Source organism: Desmodus rotundus, chromosome 8, assembly GCF_022682495.2.
Source record: "Desmodus rotundus isolate HL8 chromosome 8, HLdesRot8A.1, whole genome shotgun sequence".
In the NCBI taxonomy this organism is placed as follows: domain Eukaryota; kingdom Metazoa; phylum Chordata; class Mammalia; order Chiroptera; family Phyllostomidae; genus Desmodus; species Desmodus rotundus.
In genome coordinates this window covers 84,973,929-84,995,946 of record NC_071394.1, presented here as the reverse complement: position 1 = coordinate 84,995,946, position 22,018 = coordinate 84,973,929, and the positions used below count along the sequence as shown (strand labels likewise).

The 22,018-nt window shown below is 43.5% G+C and overlaps 2 protein-coding genes across 3 annotated transcripts in view; one reads left to right on the top strand and one right to left on the bottom strand.

The window, feature by feature from the left end:
- PXK (PX domain containing serine/threonine kinase like) overlaps nt 1-6,142 on the top strand; it is a 72,276-nt gene extending 66,134 nt beyond the window's left edge. For both annotated transcript variants that reach the window (XM_024556566.4, XM_024556565.4), the window contains exon 18: nt 4,924-6,142. In XM_024556566.4, the coding sequence (XP_024412334.1) occupies nt 4,924-5,135 (212 nt within the window). In that variant the 3' untranslated portion in view covers nt 5,136-6,142. The remainder of the gene's footprint in view (nt 1-4,923) is intronic.
- Nucleotides 6,143-6,620: 478 nt separating this feature from the next.
- PDHB (pyruvate dehydrogenase E1 subunit beta) lies at nt 6,621-15,098 on the bottom strand. The gene is made up of 11 exons (XM_024556726.4): nt 14,925-15,098; nt 14,167-14,545; nt 14,025-14,078; nt 12,641-12,748; nt 12,487-12,549; nt 12,350-12,385; nt 11,936-12,221; nt 11,064-11,174; nt 8,377-8,468; nt 7,471-7,612; nt 6,621-7,126 (listed from the first exon to the last, which is right to left on the bottom strand). The coding sequence occupies exons 2-11, from the start codon at nt 14,206-14,208 to the stop codon at nt 6,981-6,983; spliced, it is 1,080 nt and encodes a 359-aa protein (XP_024412494.1). The 5' UTR covers nt 14,209-14,545; nt 14,925-15,098; the 3' UTR covers nt 6,621-6,980.
- Between the last annotated feature and the right edge of the window lie 6,920 nt (nt 15,099-22,018).

Below are 22,018 nucleotides of genomic sequence, written 5' to 3'. Positions count from 1 at the left end.
GTGAGTACCAGGACCGAGGTTTAGGAATCAACAAGGCACAAAATAATAGATGACATTATTTAGAATGTTGGAGTTTCCAGAATTTGTGTGCCAAGTCAAAGTCTGAAGCCCACTTTAGGCTCAAAACCTATGTCTCTAGACATGAGAATTTTTATCAAAACCTACACAGACACAAAGCAGTCACCCTGTGTGGGATGAACGGGCAGGTGTGCCCTGTAGTGCCTCTCTGAACAGGGAGCGCTTTCTGCCTCCAGCCCTCTCACAGCCTTCCCCACCCCCTTCCAAGCCCAGATGTGCAGCTATGCCCCAGAGCCCTCAGCTGGTGTGGGTGGGGGGTGGGGCGGGGCAGTGTCCCCAGCATCCTCCCAGCTGCACTGTGGGACCTGTCCCACGCGGGCCAGCCTCACTTCCTCTGGGCAGTGGGCAGATTGGTTCAGTAGGGACTCGGATTCCCTGTCAGGGAAAGTGTTATACTTCAGATTGTACCTGGAATATCTACACAGGAAACATATCTGCCTTTTTTTTTTTTTAATGGTTTTGTAGCCTTAAGTAAGGTGATGCCATTCACTGCCCAGTTCAGCTCTAGCCCCAGCAGTCTCCAGCGGAGGGGCTGGCACACACTCCGGCCCAGGAGCTCCGCCTTAGACCTGCCTGGTGCTCGTGCTCCTCCCCGCTTTGAAAAGACACGCCGCTGTTTTAGACTGTAGAAGACTTGCTGGGGAAAAAGTGATGCGGTCTAATTTTTCTCCTCTCTTGATACACTGTCCTATTTAGTAATATTCCTGTACCCATTCTACTTTTCAGGGGAGGTAAAACCTTCATGGGTCTTTAAAGTGAATGTTGTGCTTGTAAATAAGTACAAATGACACCTAACTGGCTCAGAAAAAGAAAAACAAATAACTTGAGGAAGAAAGTGACTGGGTGCCACATTGGTGTTTAGTGTGCGAGCCATGTTCTGAAAGTGCCTCAGCTGTGCTTACAAACCAGTGCATTTCGTGCTTAAGTGTCTCCTAGTTTGGCTGTGAGAACAATCAGCATGTGATTCAGACTAATATTTGACTGTCCTTACTATTTGATTCAATGATACTAAAACTCAAATAATGACTTGTTTCCTCTCTCCCTCTCTTTGCTGTTTTCAGTAGAGCATGCACCGTTTTGAACGTGAATTTTCGGTAAAGTAAGCTACGCTGATTTCTCTCACCTTAAAGATGCTCTGTTTCTGAATGTGAAACGGACCTAGCACATCTAGTCACTGAAGTGAACGGCAAACGGGAAAGCACATTTGACAGGATTTCCTTATCTGAACTTTTAAATGAAACGCAGCATCTTTAAAAAGCACCCAAGTGACTTCATTTACATTCATTTCACTTTCATCATGACCTTCAAATCTTCATCTTCACTCTGATTTTAGTTGTGAAATACAACTCTAAAACCTAAAAACCAACTGTGTGGAATTTCGGTATATTTTAAATTTGGAAACTAAGCTTTCAGAGTCCTGTTGCTGCAGAAATGTTGGTTCTTCAACTCACTGTCTTTTATTACCGATGACAGGGAAGAACAGTTCTTTTTTAAGCATCCTTAGTAATTCTTGAATTGGGACATGAGCGCAGCCTCCTCATCTGTCTGAGGCGAAAAATGAAGGCAGCGCCTGCTGCTGGTCTGGGCCCTGTGGCCTCCCCACCTCTCGGTGTGGACCACAGAGGACCTCACATTACAGCCTCCTGTAGATTGATAAGTTGGCTCAGGAGAGGGGACCCTGAGACGTCCTTTCCACAAGGCTGGCGAGGATGCTTCTGCAAGGCTCCCTCCCTGGGTCTAACCCGCGTGCTCGCTGCAGCCGGTGGCCTGTTGCAGGGCCTCGGCTGGATTGCCAGGTTTCCGTTTGGTTTGGAGGACGGGATTTGGGGAAGGGTAGAATAGTTGGCTCTAGGGGGTTTTGTCTAAGAGAAAGTGAGATCAGAGAGATCAGGACTGACCACGTGGTAACTGTAGACAAGCTGTTTGGGGGCAGCCCTCATCCTCATTTGTTGCAGAACAATGTTTTTCGGAGCTGTGTGAATCTGGTTAGTAATCACTCTGACGTGGAAGCGGTCCAGTTTTGTCTGTGGCCTGGGGATAATGGTGAGCGGAAGCCTCTTGTTGGGGAGGGACAGATTCACTAGTGAGGAGTGTGAGGAACGGGGGAACTCGAGCATCCAGTGTTTGTTCTCAGGTTTGTCACGGGCCAAGGGGCCAACTCTGAGTTTGGCCCTTGTCCCATTCCTCCCCTCCCCACACTGTTACCAGTGTGTTGTAGCTGAAGCCCCAGTGAACCTTTAAACAAGCTTGGGGACCATAGAAAAGACAATAAACAAACAAACAAACAAACAAACAAATAAAGGCAAAACAAAATTGAATGGACCTGTCGTCAGAGACTGTGAGTCCTGGAGTCTGTGCTCTTGCCTCCCCCACTGCTGACCTTCTGGCTCCTGGTCCTCCCTGCACCCTGCCCCCCCAAGTGCTCTGAGCCAGTTAGCTGAGTTCCCGTGTCTTAAACATACACACCAAGATCTGCCCTTGTTATCGCAGGCCCAGTGAGGAAGAGTGGACATCATGGGACATCAGGCCCTTTGGGATTGGTCCGGCCCTCTGTGAATGTACATCAGGGTGACCTTGTGACCTTGCTCTATGCCCCGGATGACAGCCTCTCCTTTCGCACAGCCCTCACATCCTGTGTGCTTTACAGACACAGGTTACCCTGTGGCACTTGGGACAGTGCATTTATTTATACGACCTATGTATTCAAAGAGTTTCATTGAAAGTGGTAACAATCCAGTCTTTACTTGGAAAATGAAGATCCATTTACTGAACACCAGTCCCAATTCCCAAATGCTGTGATAGTAAATTTGCAATTCTAATTTTGAGTTCCTGGTAATGAGGCCAAAGTCAAGGGTTGGTTCCTTGTGATGGCCGAGCAGTTTTATTCAAGATGGCAGCCTGTGCTCAAATCCAGCCCCCGAGGCTCATTTCTAGCCTCCCAGAATCCTGGGCCGGAGGGGTGCCTGTCTCTGGACGGCCAGCTCCTTGTCTTGAGGACGCAAGTGCTGTTGCAGCCTGGAGCCTGTCTCCCTCTCCTCTGTAACTCATAGGGACTCTCCTGCCGGGCTCAAGCGCAAAGCTGGAAGGCAGAAACGCTGATGCTCATCTGTACATGTGGGGCCCTGCATGTCAGGTCCAGATTCTGCTGCCCTGTTTTGGTCATTGGATGGAGGGTGGGGGACATTGGTGCCTGCTCACTCCTCCAGGCTCTCTGTGCTGCAGCTGAGCTCCAGCAGCCTTCAGAGGCAGTCCCCCTCCCCTGGTATTCACTGGTCTCTCTCTGAAAACCCCCTTCAGAGGAGTCACACACTGCTCTTCTCACCTCAACACTCACTCGGGTTTAAAGTCCTTCTATCTTTGTAATCCCGTGCCATAAAGCCGGGAACATTTTTCCACACTCCACCTTGGCATAGAACATAGTCGAACTGCATCCATTAGCTGTTGTTGTATAGAAATAATAGAAATTACATTTTGTTCATTTGTCTCTTTCATGTTTTATTGATATATCATCATTTGAGAATTCCAAGATTGCACAGCATGAGTGTGTGTATCTGTCATTCTTTATTTTCAGCTGCCTTAGGTTTGGGTAAAGATAAAAGAAAGGTAAGTGGTTTTCTGCGAAACACGTGATTTTAACAATCGCCTGTCATGCACTTAACTAAGTGTTTTATTGAAGGTCCTGAACTGCTCGTCCAAATAAACACAAGGGTGATTGGCATGTTTACCCATTAACACCGCAGCTCAGTGGCAGTTCCTCGAGCAGAATCTCTCTTTTGTGTAGCCCTAGGAAGGGGTAGAGGGTAAGGCTACGAACAGATGGGGGGTCACCAAGAGCTGCACGGTTCATGGGAAGTGGGGCAGCTAACTCTGAGGCAGTCAGGTTCCTTAAGGTAGGGCTTTTTCTGTACTCGGTGTTTATTTTCGCTCATTCATTCACAACTATAAAATGCCAAATGTTTGTGTGCCTGGAAGCTACGGGTAGTTGTAGGCACCTGTCCAGTTCCCTTCTCCTTGCCCACTAAGGTGGAGCTCGGAATTTCAGTCTCTCCTGGTGCTTCAGCAAAGATGTAGGGTTAGGGCAATTGCATTCTGTCCCTGGATTGGGCCACAGTGGAAAGAAGGGTGCTTGAGGAAAACTCCGTGAGAATACTATTGCTGGGTAGAGAAAGCCCTTTGCCCCATACTTTGCAATGCAAAAATTATTAGCTTTTTATATTTCTTTAATGCACTCTAATGGAAGATGATTTTTTGAGACAGATGCCCCTGGGGAACTCATAACCTGTCAGGCACTGGTTCCTTGCCAAGAATACTGATTTTTCAGTTTATATTAAATCACATCCTCCAAATATGTGTGTGTGTTGCAGCAGCTAAGAACTGTTCATCCTTTATTATTTATTATTAGTTGATATTCAGGTAGCCCAACTCTGCATCCAGATGTCTGTCTTTAATTGCTAGCTCAGGAGTAGGTGGAGCTACCCGGGACCTGGCTAAAGTAGCTGATGGAACTTTCCTTTGGGGACCATTACTAAAATTTGGAAATGGTGTTAAAGCCTCACTCATCTATGTCGAAAGAATGTCACTATGTATAGTTTCATGTAATCTGTGATATTTGTTCAGTCTTTTCTCACATGACTGTTATATGGGAGAAATGGCAAACTTGAAATTCCCCTTTGATGCGTCTAGCTTTCTTGTTCAGTATTTTAAAAATCACACAGTACTGAACGTCTTGGTCGTTTTGAGGGAAACCAGTTGCAGCCTTCCCAGTCTGTCCTGCCCAGGACTGAGCGGTAGCGTGCATCCTGGCTGTTGGGAGGTGATGCTGACTGTCCCCTTTCTCCTCTACAGGGATTTCCACATTACCTCCACCTCCTCCACCTCCGCCTCCGCCACCAGCAGCTCCCTTGCCTCCTTCGAGCACAGAGGTGCCCACACAGCTCCAGCCCCAGGCTGTGAATGGCGTGAGCCGAGGGGCCTTACTCAGCTCCATCCAGAATTTCCAAAAAGGAACTTTGAGGAAAGCTGAAACCTGTGACCACAGTGCTCCTAAGATTGGCTAAAGCTTCATGTTTACACTTGGAGGGAAAAGTTTTTGGGTTTTTGTTTCTTCCCTGACCACCTCCAACCACTGAAGGACTCTCCTGGATGAGTTCATTGCTGAGCCAGTAGAGATACATACTATTTTGCAGGTGCTCATGTATGGGGCTTTTGAAGAGGGAAATATTCAAGTAGATTAAAATCAGGAGCAAAGGAATAGTTTGCTCCTTTATTACTATTCTAAAGGAGTTGTTCATCCTCTAATTGGCATCTTTTGGGGGAAGCAGCATTATCAGAATCAATATTTCTACCAGTTGAAAGAAACGGACAAAAACAATGACAATATACAGTCACAGCAGCGGATGGCCTGTGTTGCAATCTTTCCTATCCCATCAGACAAGCTCCTAGAAAAGTTCCTCTCCTAGTTTATTTCTCTAAAGCATTTTCTGGTTCTCTTAGATTCTAACTTCCATTTTTGCTACCTTAATTTCAACTTAAAAATTAACACTGTAGCCCAAAGCATAGTTATATCGCTGAGTCAAAGAAGCAACTGAGTTCTTCATTTTCCTCTCAAACAGAATACTGTTGCGGTTATAGAGCTCAGGGCTGCTAAAGCAACTACAATGGACTCATATAACTCTTTATAGTTAGAATGTATCGAACAAAAAAATGTTAACATCAGAAAATGCTCTTGCCAATTACAAGATCTTATTATTCCTCAATTAAGCAATTAAGTTTGTGTTTTGTGGGGAATTGTTACAAGTGAGTTTGGCATTTATAGAATTCTGATTTTTGAAAGATTTATTCAAATATGTCATCTTTAAATGTTACTCATTTATTAGAAAGATCCTTTATCCTATTTGCTTAAATCCTTAAATTGCACTTTAAAGTACTACAAGTAATCCATTTAAAAGTTCAAATACTTCAGTGTTGGTTACTATGCAGAGAAAATGTCATTGTCTCTAGTTTCATGTAATCTGTGATCAATATGTTCACCTGTATTTTTTATTAAAATACCATGTCAAGAAAATGGGTTGTCTGTAGCTTGGCTACAACTATTTCAAGTGGGAGTTTTTTGTAGTAGCACTTGTAAACGAAGACCAGATCCACACAGTATTTCTACAATTTTCTTCCCATCTATCTGATCTTTCTTACATGTCATATTTTCCCTCTTAATAAGAGCTAACAGTCCTGCGCCGCTTGTATGCTTCCGTAACTGACTGAAACCTGTCTTTTCCATCTCAGCTTCTGAAGAGGGCGATGTACGACAGGAGATCTGGTTTCTGGCAAAGGGAAACACCTGACGTGAATGTTGCTTTAATTCTGAAGGGAACCCTATTGGAACGAGGTGTTTGAAGAGTCTGTGGGCAAGTTCCTGTTGTCAGTGTGATGTGGTCTAGGATCATTAACACTTAGTTCCTGATGACACTACTTTCTTAATACAATTTTAATACTTCCGCCCCGCAGTCATCTTCAAGTTATTTTCAATTGTATAAAAATACAATTAGTCATAGTTAGGAATGCCTTTATTCCTTATGAAAACAATCTAACAGGAAATGTAGATCATATGCTTTTATTTTTACATACAAGTTGCCTTTTTGGATAAATCTTTCATCAGGACTCTGCCACTTTCACACCTTGTCTTTCCAGTGAGAGGGTACAATTTTACATCGGTCTTATTCAAAGAAATGGCAATTGTAACAGACAAAAAAAACAGGCATGGCGTCTCAGGCAGTAAGAATGGAGTTTTTCCACATACAAGCACATTTAAATTTCCTGCCAGTACAAAAACATTTAGGAATCATAAGGTCAATCCAGGTAGTGTCAGCAAGTAAATAAATCCCAATGACTTGATATTCAAGTCCAAACTAGACATTCAATGTTTTCTTTATTGCGAATATGATGTCTTTAACCTGAGGTACAGAGTTGTCTTCTAGAATCTTTGCATAAGGCATAGGGACATCAGCACCGGTGACACGAACTGCAGGAGCATCCAGGAAGTTGAATGCAGGGCCTAGGAGGGAAGGAAGCTTAACTGAGAGGCAAGAAAAGCCAGCTGAACACCAACACCTTGACAAACTGTGTGGCTGTCCAAATACGGAAATCTAAAGGAATACTAATTACCTTGGAGATTGTTTCTGGTTTTGCTTTTTAAATTTACTTTACATTTTATTTTTTATTATTTTTGGTTTTGCTTTTTAAAAATTTACCCCCCTCCCCCACAAAAAAAAAGCCAAGCTGACAAATTTAAAGTTCAAGGCATTTGGCCTCTCCCAGCTTTTAATCTCTTTATCTGGTATCCAGGTACACCGCGTTTAATACAGCTTGACTATTCCAAAACCAGTTTCTCAGAAATACCTTCCATGATCCTGGCACAAATTTCAGCTCCTACTCCAAACTGTGGCCAGCCCCCTTCCACAGTTACCAGATGATTGGTCTTCATGACACTGGCCTCTATTGCTTCGACGTCCATTGGTCTGATGGTCCGCATATTTATCACCTGAACGGATAATGCAGTGAGTGGACAAGCTTTAGAGAGCCTCTGCATCATAAACATAGTCTTATCCCCATAACACTACTTTTTTTTGGTTTCCTATTAGTCTTTGCGTCTAGGAAAATCTACTGTGCCAATTCATACACAAGATGTTAGAGGGAAATTTAATTAAAACAAACATCTTTATCTCTACTATAAGTAGCTCTTGTTAAATTATGGAATTCATGTACCTCCCTTGGCTTTAACTTCCTTCCCATCAAAATAATAACTAACATTTGACTGTTTACTGTGTACTAGGCACTACATTAAGTGTAATTTCTCACAACCGCCCTGATGACGCAGAACACATACTGTCCCTACCCCTCTGCTCTCTGTAGCCAGCTGTCCCTCTGCTGTTCTGTCAAAGCTCTTCTCTGTCACTCTGTGTCTTTTGAGATTTACTGTACATAACTTGCCCAAGTGGAACTAACAAGTGGCAGGTCTCAGATATGAAAGGGTTAGACTCACTGACTTCTAAGTTTCCCCTTCCCCAACCTCCAGCTCTGAGGTTGGATTTTTAACTAGAGAAAGTGGTACTATTCTAAAAGATCCAGAACATAGGTGGTAAAAAACTACGTACTGGAAAAGCGAGCAGATCCCAGCTTTGAGGAGGGGCAGAACTGAGTGACAAAGCAAGATTTTACATCTTGTTGTATAACTCAAACTATTTCTGAGTCTTAAGTTTAAAAGAAACCTTTCTGATTTTTTTTCAAAACTGAATGTCCACTTACCTCACATTCAATTCCCTCTTTAGATAGTACTGTTGCAGCTTCTAAGCAGTGGCCCACAGGTCTTGAATGGGCAACTACAGTTATATGTGTCCCTGAAACAAAGTGGTCACAGATCAGAGGTCAGATTGAAACTAAGTTCATTTGTACAATCTTCAACTCAGCTTCATTGCAGTGATATGAAGAATGTGGCAACCTTCTTAGATATGAAATAGACTTCTGGCTAAGATGGAGGCATAGGTAGATACACTTTGCCTCCTCCCACAACCTGAAGGACAACAACAAATTTGAAAATAAAAAATAGCCCTGGTTGGTGTGGCTCAGTGGATTGAGTGCTGGCCTGTTGATGGAAGGGTCACTGGTTGGACTCCCAGTCAAGGCACATGCCTGGGTTGCAGGCCAGATCCCCATTTGGGGGCATGTGAGAGGCAACCGCACATCAATGTTTCCCTCTCCCTCCCTCCTTTCCCCTCCCTCTAAAAATAAATAAAATATTAAAAAAAAAAACAACAACCCAGAACTACCAGAAATCAAACTCTATAGAAGTCCGACAACCACGAAATTAAAGAAGAACATTCATCCAGACTAGTGTGAGGGGTAGAGACAGGCAGCTGGGGCAGAGAGGACTTGCAGCGAGGCAGTGGCTGGCAGATAGGTGGTCCCACATTTGTGTTCAGATAAACCAGGAAGAAGAACTGGGGAGGAAGACAGACTGCACAACCCAGGGCTCCAGTGCGGGGAAATAAAGCCTCAAAACTTCTGAAAAAACCCATGGGGTTTGCGGCAGTGGGAGAAACTCCCTGCCTCAGAGGAGAGTTCGTTGGAGAGACCCACAGGGTCCTAGAACATACACAAAACCAACGACTTGGGAATCAGCACCAGAAGGACCCAATTTGCTTGTGGCTAGTGGAGGAAGTGGCTGAAAGCCGGCAGAGGGCGGAGCAAGCAGCGCTGTTCCCTCTCTGACCCCTCCCTACATACAGCATTACAACACAGGGATGCGGGTCGTCCGGCTCTGCTGAATACCTCAGGTTCCGCCCCCTACTATGTAACAGGTGCACCAAAACAAAAAAATAGAGATAATTAACCTGTCAGATGCAGAATTCAAAACACTGGTAATCAGGATGCTCACAGAAATGGTTGTCTAAGGGTACAAAATAAAAGAAAAAGTGAAGGCTATGAAAGTGAAATAAAGAAAAATGTACAGGGAACAAACAGTGAAGGGAAGGAAACTGGGATTCAAATCAACGATTTGGACCAGAAGGAAGAAAGGAACATTCAACCAGACCAGAATGAAAAAACAAGAATTCAAAAAAATGAGGAGAGGCTTAGGAACCTCTGGGACAACTTTAAATGTTCCAACATCTGAATCATAGGGGTGTCAGAAGGAGAGGAGGAAGAACAAGAAATTGAAAACTTATTTGAAAAAATAGTGAAGGAGAACTTCCCCAATCTGGGGGAAGTCCAAGAAGCTCAGAATCCCAAAGTTGGCCCCAAGGAAGCACACACCAAGGCACATCATAATTACATTAGCCAAGATTAAAGAGATGGAGAGAATCTTAAAAGCAGCAAGAGAAAAGGAGACAGTTACACACAAAAGAGTTCCCATAAGACTGTCAGCTGATTTCTCCAAAGAGACCTTACAGGCAAGAAGGGGCTGGCAAGAAGTATTCCGAGTCATGAAAGGCAAGGACCTACATCCAAGATTACTCTATCCAGCAAAGCTATCATTTAGAATGGAAGGGCAGATAAAGTGCTTCCCAGATAAGGTCAACTTAAAGGAATTTATCATCACCAAGCCCTTACTATATGAAATGTTAAAAGGACTTGTCTAAGACAAAGATCAAAAGTATGAACAGTGAAATGACAACAAACTCACAGCTATTAACAACTGAACCTAAAAAAACAAAAACAAAAACAAACTAAGCAAACAACTAGAACAGAAACAGAATCACAGAAATAGATATAACAAGGAGGGTTATCAGTGGGGAGTGGGTGGGAGGAGAATGGGGAAAAAGGTACAGGGAATAAGTAGCATAAATGGCAGGTACAAAATAGACAGGGGGAGGTTAAGATAGTATGGGAAATGGAGAAGCCAAAGAATGTGAAAATACGACCTATGGACATGAACTAAGGTGGGAGGAGGGGGTACAAGGTGGAGGGGAATAAAAGGGAGAAAAGAATGGGACAACTTTAATAGCATAATCAATAAAATATATTTTTAAAAAGACAATTTTAACCCAGAAAAGGGCCAAGCAAGTCACAGAATAAAAGGCAATTCTTTAATAAATTTTGTCTTATGAAAAGTAAAAAAAAAATGGCAGAAGCCCTAAAAAACAACAAAACTGACAAACTTTTGTCAGTGGAAAACTGTTTGGGGCAGTGGAAAAACATCTTGATAGGTATATTGCAGCAAATGGAGAGTGCTTTGAAGGTGACTGAAGTTTACACATGTAAAAATAAATACACACACACAAAAAAGTAATACAAATCTACCGGATTAGGATTTAGAAAAGTACAAGTGTATGAGCACTGTATGAGCCATTAAGGTGTGACACATTCTTAACTTGAACTCATCCTATAATTCCCTTGTCAATGTAAAGGGCAATATAGTCTATGATGAATTTGAACAACACAAATAGAGGGGCTGGATTACAAATAATGTTTAAATGTATACTAAGTTCTCTTACCTTGCCTCTCTATTTTGGCTTTTCCAATAGGAATCAGAAAGTCTTTTGACTGAGCTTCTGGGGGAAATTCAAAAGGAACTCCATACATCAATTCATTTTCTAGTATCACAACTGCAAAATACAAATATTTAAATGAAAGTCACACATGACTTAAAATGTACACAGAACACTATCATTCCTTTTTTTTTTTTTTTTTTTTTTGAGAGCGCATTAATTAAAGCTAGGGACAGTGAAACAAGGAAGGGCTTAGAAGAGAAGCAGCAACAGGAGAGCCTAGGCTGGGCTGCTTTGGCTCTCTAGAAATGTTATAGGGAAGAAATGAACTTAGGCAGGGCTATGTTGGCCCACTGGTAAATCAGAGAAAAGTGGCCTTGGAGACACGGTTAGGGGGTTAGCCCTGGTTGAGCTGCCGCTGCCCATTGCTCCCCTAGTTGCAAGTCTTGTGAGAACGGACCCTTAGAGTTTAGAAGATGCACACCTTGGAAAAAAGGTGTGGGCATGCTCCCAGGAGGGAGAGCATCACTATCATTCATTCTATGAAAAGTTTCACTGTGCTGATTAGGAAGCCCTCTACTGGGTCAGTACCCTTGAGGATGGTTTAGGCACTGACATTTGCAGTCTGGTCAAATCCTCATTTTATCTATGGAGGTTAAATCAGTGTTGTAGGTATGCAGTAAAGTCTCCTTTACCTAACTGGCCCCCATATACTAGAAATAAGAAAAACAACATCTTTTACTATCCTATCTGTAAATTATTAGCATTTTATATGATACATCTAAGCCTAACTGGAAGCCTTTATTGGTGTCTTCCATGCAAAGGTTTCACTTTAGTTTTTTAATGTTCACAAGAGACCCAAGTGTTAATCTGCTGACCTGGATTGTCATCCCGAATGGCTGATTTAAGGAGTCCTTTTGCATCCTCTGAATTCCAGGGGCTGACTACCTTTAAGCCTGGGCAGTGCCCATACCAGGCAGCAAAGCACTGTGAGTGTTGGGCAGCTACACCTGCTGAGGAACCATTGGGCCCCCTGAAGACTACGGGCACAGGCTGAAAGCCTGCCGACATGTAGTAGGTCTTGGCAGCTGAGTTTATAACCTGGTCAATGGCTTGCATAGAGAAATTGAAGGTCATAAATTCACAAATGGGCCGCAACCCAGCCTGTCAAATCAAAAACACAGATGTTAAAAAGACTTAAAACAGCAATGAAGAGGGGCAACCACTTACAAATAATGTTTTCAAAGGTCATTTAAAAAATCTCTTTGGAAGAGATTCATAAAGATTCATACCATAGCTGCACCTACTGCAATTCCGGCAAAGCCCATCTATAAAATAAAACACAAACATGAAAACCATTAAAAATTAGAATCGTGTACATTTTAACAGATGTGCTCCTCACCGGTCTGCTTTCCTGTGGAAGACTTACCTCAGATATGGGTGTGTCTATGATCCTCTTATCTCCATATTTCTTCCATAGGCCTCGACTAACCTAAAATTAAGCATTGACCCCCTTACTTTTAAGTATGTATGGGGGCAGAGAGTCACCTCAATTTTGTGTAGTTTTCACACATCTTGGTTACCTTGTATGCCCCATCATACTGGGCAACTTCTTCCCCAAGCAGAAATACCTTCTCATCTCTTTCCAGCTCCTCATCCAAGCCTTGATTTAGAGCCTCACGAACTGTTACCTGTCACAGGTATAAGGAAACATTCAGTAAGCTACAGGTTTATTTAAGATACTATTGAGATTCTCCCCCTTTATAATTACCCAGGATGCCCACAGCATATAATATGAAAACTATCTCTAGTATAGGCTTCTCTTTAGAAGGTCAAAGAATTCTAAAGGTAACACTTCTATCATACATAGCTAGTCTTTACTGGACATGTTAATGAGCTTACTTAACACTTTGCTTGATGCACACCTAAGCTTAAGAGATCTGCTTGTTGGCCAGACCAGTTCATAGGTGAAACTTCACATGCAGAAAGTACACTGGGTTGTTTTACTTCCATACTTAAAGAACTGTTAAGGAAGCCTAAATAATTTTACATATTGAGCACTCACTAGGTGCCAGGCACTACCAAATACTTTGCCTTCAGGATCTAGGAGTTATTTTATCATATAGGTTGGTAGAATGTTCTAGTAAAAAAGGGGGGAGGGTCCTCAAAGTTCAACATAGAATTACCATGTAATTCAACTATTCCCCTCATTAGATGCCCAAAAGAACTGAAAGCAGAGACTCAGATTCTTGCACACCAATGTTCACAGCAGCATTACTTACTTATCTAAAAGGTAGAAACTATGCAAATGTCCATCAACAGATGAATATGTAAACAAAATGTGATACATACATGCAATGGAATATTATTCAGCCATTAAAAACAGTGAAATTCTGACACGTGTCACAACACGAATGAACCCTGAACACATTATACTAAGTGGAAAGCCAGATATAAAAGGACAAATATTGCATGATTCCACTCACGGGGCGTACCTAGAACAGGTACACAAAGTGCAATAGAGTAGTTACCGGGGCTAAGGGGAAACGCTGAGTTTGTGTTCAGTGGGTACTACACGGTTTCTGTTAGAGATGAAGTTCTGGCGATGGTTGGCTACACAACATGGTGAATGGACTTAGTGCCCCTGAATACTCACTTGAAAATGGTTAATTTTGTTATGTATATTCTACCACAATAAAAAGGAACAGGGGGGGTGATCTGGGGAAAGCATCAAGTCTAGTTTCCCCAAGTTGCACAACGGATTCTAATGAGGCTCCAGGAGACAACATGCTGGTGCTTGGTGCCGGGCCGCAGCAAAGGCAGCAGGAGTCCTAGGCAGGATGCGGGGGTCCATGGACTCCAAGGTCAGTGGCAGCCTCTGCCCCCAGCGCCCACCCGCCACTGCGCAGGCGCATCCCCGGCCTGAACCCTCCCTCCCTGCCCACAGCCCGCGTCCGGGCCAATTACCTGCAGCGCTGCCGGCGCCGTCCGATGAAAGCTCCTGCTCAGCAGGCCGGAAACCTGACGGAGAGAGAAAAAGGACACTTAGAGGGCATGCGGGGTGGGCAGGGATCGCGCAGGGTCATAGGGTCTGCGCGCCGCTGCCTACCTGCTGAAGGGGCCTCCGTACCAGCCCAGACACCCCCGCCATCTTAACCGTGTCCTCTAGCTGCCGCCAAATGACAACACAGCGGGGCTGCGACGTCAAGGGTCCCGCCCCCTGCTGGCGCCGACCAATGGCAGGGCGCGGCGCCTGCGTGCCGCGTCCCTTCCCCCTCGCCGGGATGGCCGGCCACTCTGCCTGGGTTGGACTCCAAAGAAGTTAATTTCTGTTGGTCGGCGGTTTCTGGGCGCCGGGGCGCGGGCCGAGGACGCGTTCTTGGGTGGTGGTGCTTGAAGCGCGGGGTCCAGAAGTCAGGCGCTGAGGGCAAAACTCGAAGCTGGAGGGACTTTAAGACCTAGGCCGGCTTTCTGCGGTCACAGAAATCCTGTGGGCACCAAGTAGCGCTTCAGCTCGGGGAATGTTGTGTACACACTCTAGTGACAGAGAATTCAGCACCTTATGAGCGAGTCCAGTTTTGGACAGCACTGTCGGCTCCTTCGAATGCAAGAGCTTTCATTGACGCACTAAGCGCCTACCATGTCTGTGGTAAGTGCGTTAGAGCCCATTTCGTTCTCCCAGGAACCCTCTCAGGAAATTAGTGTTATTTTCTCCTTTTCACAGATAGGTAAACTGAAGCAGAGATGGTTTAAATGAGCCAGGACTGGCTTTTTTCACTGCTTTTAAAGCAGAAGCCTGGGTCCTGCCCATAAGGAGGTTTACAACAACCTGCATTTGGAGAGGGCCTTCCTCCTAGGGCCACTTACCCGACCAGGCAGCCTCCGGACGCTTCCTCTCCCTCGTGTCACTTTGACGCTTGGGAGTCAAGTGGCAGGTGGGACCATAGGGGACACCGTTAGTCCCCAGTCCTCCCCTAGATATTCCAAACAAAACTCTTCTGTGGGCTGCAGTCGGGCGGTGCAGCCTCAGGAGTCTGGGTTTGATCTAGGGCCGCGGGAAACCCGTGCGGCAGGGAATGACTAGGTCACAGGAGTGTCTGGTTGCTGAGTGAGAATGGGGCGTGAGAGGGCAGCAGAGAGAGAGCTGGACTGGGGCAGTATGAGCATGAGTACAAGGGGACAGATCTGAGATCTAATCGGGCCAGGAAGAAATAGGATGGCTGTGAGGGAAGGGGAAGAGTTGAAGATGGGGCTGTGTGTGTTTGGGTAGATGCAGTGTTGGGGAGCCTGGAAGCAGGTAGGAAGAGTCCATCTTGGACCAGCTAAATCTAGATGAGTGGGTCATACCCTAGCTGGATGTAGGAGCCTAGAACTAGAGGCTAGGCAGGGCTAGAGATACAAATTTGGGGACAGCTGCATAGAGATCGCTTTTAATCCCTGGGCCTCTCTGCTTCATCATCTGTAAAATGGAGAGATGTTCTCTAATGTGTGGAGTCAAGACCTTCCAAGACTCTCCCAGTCCTTGGCAGGAAGCCCCAGCACTTCACAGACAGCCACAGCATCCCTGAGAAGCCACTGAACTTGAGATGTTAGCCCTCGGGGATTCCTGCGTTCTGCTTAGAATGAAAGTGTGTCAGCAGCTCTCACACCATCGGCACTGAAAGATTTCAGGACTAGAATTACAAAGCAAAGGCAGATCTCAGATGAAGGAACGATGACACAAAGAGAAGCCAGAATCTGGGCTCTGGTCTAGACAATAAATGACTGTCATCTTGGGCCATGTATACATAGAGATCCGAAAAGCCAGGAACACTGAGAGTCCGGCCAGTCTGGCCAGCTGAGTCAGGGAGGCAGTGCAACTCCTCAGGACTCAGCTGCCCTCAGCTGAGAATTTCCTTTTGAGATAATGACTGTGGACATTTTAGACACTAGGTATATTCGTCGGTGCATGTGCTTTCCTTTCAAACTCTATAAATGGCCAGTTTGGAAGCTAGGCACAATTTTCTGCTTAGAAGGCATAAGAGATAAAAAGTGCTGAATTTTAAATCCATAATCTTTACCAAACCAGTCTACATTCATATGCTGTAGAGTTTACAAAAAGGGATTGGGAAGTGTTAATTGGCCAACTAGGCCACTTCTCTCTGGGAATTAAATCTTTCCAAATCGTTCCATGTCATAGGAACGTCTGTCCTCAAGTCACTTTAGTCAAAGTCCTTTACCCAAAATTTTCAGGCTCTATGGGCTTGACCAACTTGGTGTGTATATGCATTGCAAGCAAGGTTTATTAATGAGGGCTTTTGTCCCCTGCCCCCCAACTTTTAGATGTAACTTAACCTCAGTAAAATGCCCATTTCTACCACCCCAGAAAGTTCCCTCCTGTTTCCTCCCAGTCATTCCCCACACGTCGCCACACCGGCAACCACAGATCTGATTTCCGTTATCATATTTTAGTTTGCCTGTTTTAGAACTTAAAGGGAGCTATGAGATGTATCTTTTGTTTCTGTCTTCTTTAGCTCAGGAAATGTTTTTGAGATTAATCGTATTTTTAAGTGTATAGTAGTTTACTCTTTTTTGTCTTACAATTCTTTTGAAAGAATTTAAGACTCACAAAAAGTTGCAAAAATAGTAGAGTTCACAGTTCACCCAGCTTTGCCCAGTGATAGTATATAATCATAGCACATTATCAAAACTCCCAAATTTTGTGCAATATTATTAGCTGGAGTAGAGAGAGGCTTTATTCAGCTTTCACCAACTTTATATGCATTCTTTCATGTGTGTGTATAGTACCATAGAATTATATCACATGTACAGATTCACATAACCACCACCACAGTCCGAATACAGAAGTGTTCCATCCCCGCAAAGCAGCTCTGTCACGTTACATCATAGTCACCTCTTCCCCTAACTCCTGGCAACCACCCATCTATTCTCAAGCAGTATAATTTGTTGTTTCAAGAATGTTTTATACAGGGGTTCATATAATATGTAACTCTTTGACATTGGTAGTGTCAGTCAGCCTAATGCCCTTGAGATCCATTCAAGTCGTGTGTATCAACATTTCATTTCCTTTTATTGATGAATTTTTGTATGATAGTTCAATCAGTTTATCCAGTCATCTGTTGAAAGACATTTGGGTTGTATCCACTTTTAGCTATTACCAATCAAGCTGTTAGGAACATTGGTTTACAGGTTTACGCCTGAAATGTAAGTTTTCATATCTTTATGTAAGTACCCAGAGCTACGGTTGTATGGTAAGTATATGTTTAACTTTTAAGAAATTGCCAGACTGTTTCTCCAAAGTAACTGTACTACAGGGTCTCGCACAAATTATGCCCCTTTTTTATTACAAAATCATAAGCATGTAATTCTGTAACAACAATATCACACTCAAGCACACCATATGGCATTTTAGGTGAAATCTTCAAATTAAAACTATAAATTATTACACCCATGCTATTACCGTACCGACCACATTCAAGTAGGCATTACTTCTGCCAGACCCTGTACTTTTAACATCACCTCCAGCAATCTATAAAACATCCACTTGCTCTGGATCCTTGCCAGCACCTGATATTAATGTTAAATTTTGGCCATTCTAATAGATGTGTAGTGGTATCCCTCATGGCTGTAACTTGCATTTCTATAGTGGTTCATGATATTGAACATTTTTTTGTGTGCTTACTTGCCATTCATCTTTGGTGAAGTGTCTGATCAAATCTTTTGCTAACATTCTGATTAGATTGCTTTTTATTGTGGTAAACACCCATAATGTAAAATTTACCTTTTTAGCCACTTTTAAGTGTACGGTTCGGTATTATTGAATACATCCACAGTGGTGTTCACCCACCGCCATCCATCTTCAAAACTTTCTTCCCAAAAGGAAACTCTATATCCCACTTATAAGCAAAATATCTCTTATAATTTTTGCATATTTCTTTCCAATATATTCATATGCACCCATGTCTTTATTTTATTTTTAATTAAAAAATGTTTTTGAATAGTAAATTTATCTTACTGTAGGAAAATGGCCCTTCCGGTCTCTGAACCTCAGTTACCCTCCCCCTGCTCCTTCCCTGGCAGCCTCTATGACTCACTTCTGTGTATTTACAGAGAAGGGCCATTTGTATATAAGCATATATGTCTGTATTTTCCCTTCCTTACATGAATGTTAGCCTTTTAAGATTTTTTTAAAGTGAGTATACAGGCCCTGGCTGGTGTGGCTCAGTTGGCTGGAGCATCTCCTGCAAACCAAAAGGTCACAAGTTCAATTCCCGGTCAGGGCATATCTAGATTGGGGCTTCGATCCCCAGTTGGGGTGCATATGGAGGCAACCAGTTGATGTTTCTCTCTCACATCAATGTTTCTTTCTCTCTCCCTCTCACTTCCTCTTTCTCTAAAAGCAATAAAAAAAGTGTCCGCAGGTAAGGATGAAAATGTTAAGAAATAATAAAAAATAAAATGAGCATACAGAAAAATTGTGAGCTCTTTGAGTTTTGAAGCTGGTATAGATTTGGGTAGTGATAACCATAATCAGTATACACCATGGTCCCATGACTGCTGGTACTCCCTCCCGATGTCCTTGTGAAGCAATCCCTCCACTCCGAGTCCCTGACAGCCACTCATTTGTGTCTCTGTTGCCATATGATTGCCTTTTCCAGAATGTTAAATAGGTAAAATCATGTAGTATGTAACTTTTTGAGGCGAGCTTATTTCACTCAATGTCTTGCCTTTGAGATTCATCCAAGTTATCAATGTTTCAATTCTTTTTTATTGCCGAGTAGTATTCTGTTGTATGCATGTAAAACAGTTTATCCATTTACCTGTTGAGAGATGTTTGAGTTGATTCTAGTTTTTGGTGATGAAGAATTGAACTAGTATAAAAAATTTGGAAAGAGTGCTCTATAAACACAAGTTTTCATGTCTCTATGGTGTGGGATTGGGATTGCTGTGTCATAAGGCAGGTGTATATTTAACTGTTTAGAAAACTGTTTTCTGGAACAGCCATACCGTTTTGTGTTCTCACCAACAATGTTTGAGAGTTCCAGTGACTCCACATCCTCACCAACACTTGGTGTTATCATTTGTTGGTTTGTTTGTTTTTTTGCCTTTCTAATGGGTGTATAGTTATATCTCATCATGGTTTTGATTTGCATTTCCTTAATGGCCAATGATGTTGAACATCTCTTCATGTGCTACTTGGCCATTCATATATCATTTTTGGTGAAATGTCTGTTTAATCTTTTGCCCATTTTGGGGGGGGTTGTTTGTTTTCTTTTTTTTTCTTTTTTAAAAAAATATATTTATTGATTATGCTATTACAGTTGTCCCATTCCCCCCTCCCACTCCACTCCATCCTGCCCACCCCCTCCCTCCCACATTCCCCCCCTACAGTTCATGTCCATGGGTCATACTTATAAGTTCTTTGGCTTCTACATTTCCTACACTATTTTTACCCTTCCCCTGTCTATTTTCCACCTATCATCTATGCTACTTATTCTCTGTACCTTTCCCCCCCTCCCCCTCCCAATCCCCTATTGACAACCCTCCATGTGATCTCCATCTCTATGGTTCTGTTCCTGTTCTAGTTGTTTGCTTAATTTGCTTTTGTTTTTGTTTTAGGTGTGGTCGTTAATAACTGTGAGTTTGCTGTCATTTTTACTGTTCCTATTTTTGATCTTCTTTTTCTTAGGTAACTCCCTTTAACATTTCACATAATAATGGCTTGGTGATGATGAACTTCTTCAACTTGACCTTATCTGAGAAGCACTTTATCTTCCCTTCCATTCTAAATGATAGCTTTGCTGGATACAGTAATCTTGGATGTAGGTCCTTGCGTTTAATCTTAGGCAATGTAATTATGATGGGCCTTGGTGTGTTCCTCCTTGGGTCCAGCTTCTTTGGGACTCTCTGAGCTTCCTGGACTTCCCAGAAGTCTATTTCCTTTGCCAGATTAGGGAAGTTCTCCTTCATTATTTGTTCAAATAAGTTTTCAATTTTTTGTTCTTCCTCTTCTCCTTCTGGCACCCCTATAATTCGGATGTTGGAACATTTCAAGATGTCCTGGAGGTTCCTAAGCCTCTCCTCATTTTTCTGAGTTCTTGTTTCTTCATTCTTTTCTGGTTGGATGTTTGTTTCTTCCTTCTGGTCCACACTGTTGATTTGAGTCCCAGTTTCCTCACATCACTATTGGTTCCCTGTACATTTTCCTTTGTTTCTCTTAGCATAGGCTTCATTTTTTCATCTGGTTTTCAAACAGATTCAACCAATTCTGTGAGCAACCAGTGTTTTGAACTGTGCATCCGATAGGTTGGCTATCTGTTCGCTGCTTAGTTGTATTTTTTCTGGAGCTTTGAAGTGTTCTGTCATTTGGGCCATTTTTTTTTTTTTTTTTGTCTTGGCGTGTCTCTTACTTTAAGGGGCGGAGCCTTAGGTGTTCACCGGGGCTGGGTACCGCTGGTGGCTGCGCTGTGACGCTGTACGTGAGGGAGGGGCCGAGAAGGAGCAATGGCGCCCGCTCCACTCTCCTCCGGATTTCAATCTTTCACTCAAATTGGGCCCCTCTGGTGCTAGTTCCTGAGTGGGTGGGCTTGTGCACACTCTAGGCCCCTGTGGGTCTCTCCAGCAACCTCTCCCGTGAGGCTGGGAGTCTTTCCCGCTGCCGCCCCAACCCCCACGGGCGTTTTCAATCAGAGGTTTGAGGCTTTATTTCCCCGAGCTGGAGCCCTGGGTTGCGTGGTCTGCTTTGCTCCCTGCCGTTCATCCGGTTTATCTGTGCACGAATATGGGGCCGCAGGGTCTGCTAGTGCTGGGACTGCCTGCCCCGTTCGTCCCACACTCCACCAGTCTCCCACACTCTGCCAGTCTCGGTCCCGCCAGAGCCACGCGAGTCCTCTCCACCCCGGTGCCGTCTCTGCCCCTCCTACTGGTCTGGATGAATGTTTATTTTTTATTTCCTTGGTGTCGGACCCCCTTGCCGTTCGATTCTCTGTCAGTTCTGGTTGTGCGAGGAGGCGCAGTGTGTCTACCTATGCCGCCATCTTGGTTCTCCTCTTTGTTTTCTTAAAGTTGAGTAATATACAGGGTGGGGCAGGAGTAGGTTTACATTTGTGAGCACATGAAACTCACAAGTGTAAACCTCACAAGTTTTTGAAAAAACCTTCAAAATTGTTTTTTTATCCTCATTCAAGTACATGACCATTGATTTTAGAGAGAGGCTAAGGGAAAGAGGGAGAGAAGCATCAATGTGAGAGAGAAACATCCATCAGTTGCCTCTTGCATTCACCCCAACTGGGGAGCAAACCCACAACTGAGGCATGTGCCCTGACGGGGAATGGAGTCTGCGACCTTTCAGTTTACTGGACCATACTCCAATCAGCTGAGCCACGCTGGTCAGGGCCAGGGTTTATTCTGTTTTTTTTTAAAGATTTTATTTATTTATTTTTAGAGAGGGGGAGGGATGGAGAAAGAGAGGGAACAAAACATCAGTGTGTTGTTGCCTCTTGAGTGCCCCCCATTGGGGGTCCTGGCCTGCAACCCAGGCATGTGCCCTGACTGGGAATCAAACCAAGGACCCTTTGGTTTGCAGGCCAGCACTCAGTCAACTGAGCCACACCAGCCAGGGCTATTCTTGTATTATTATTTATTATTGTGTTATTTTCCATATAAACAACTTTAAACTTACTTTTGCCACACCCTGTATATATTTTAGATGCAAGTCCTATGTTGAATATATGATTTGCAAATGTTTTCTCACAGTCTGTGGTATTTCTTTCAATTAGGAGTATCTTTTGCAGAGAAAAACGTATGAATTTTGATGAAATTCAGTTTATTAGATTTTTCTTTTAAGGATCATGTTTTGCTGTCATAGCTAAGAACTCTTTGGCTAATCCCACATTGCAAAATTTTTTTTTATGTTTTTTTCCAAAGTTTTATAGTTTTAGTCCTGGCCAGTGTGGCTCAAG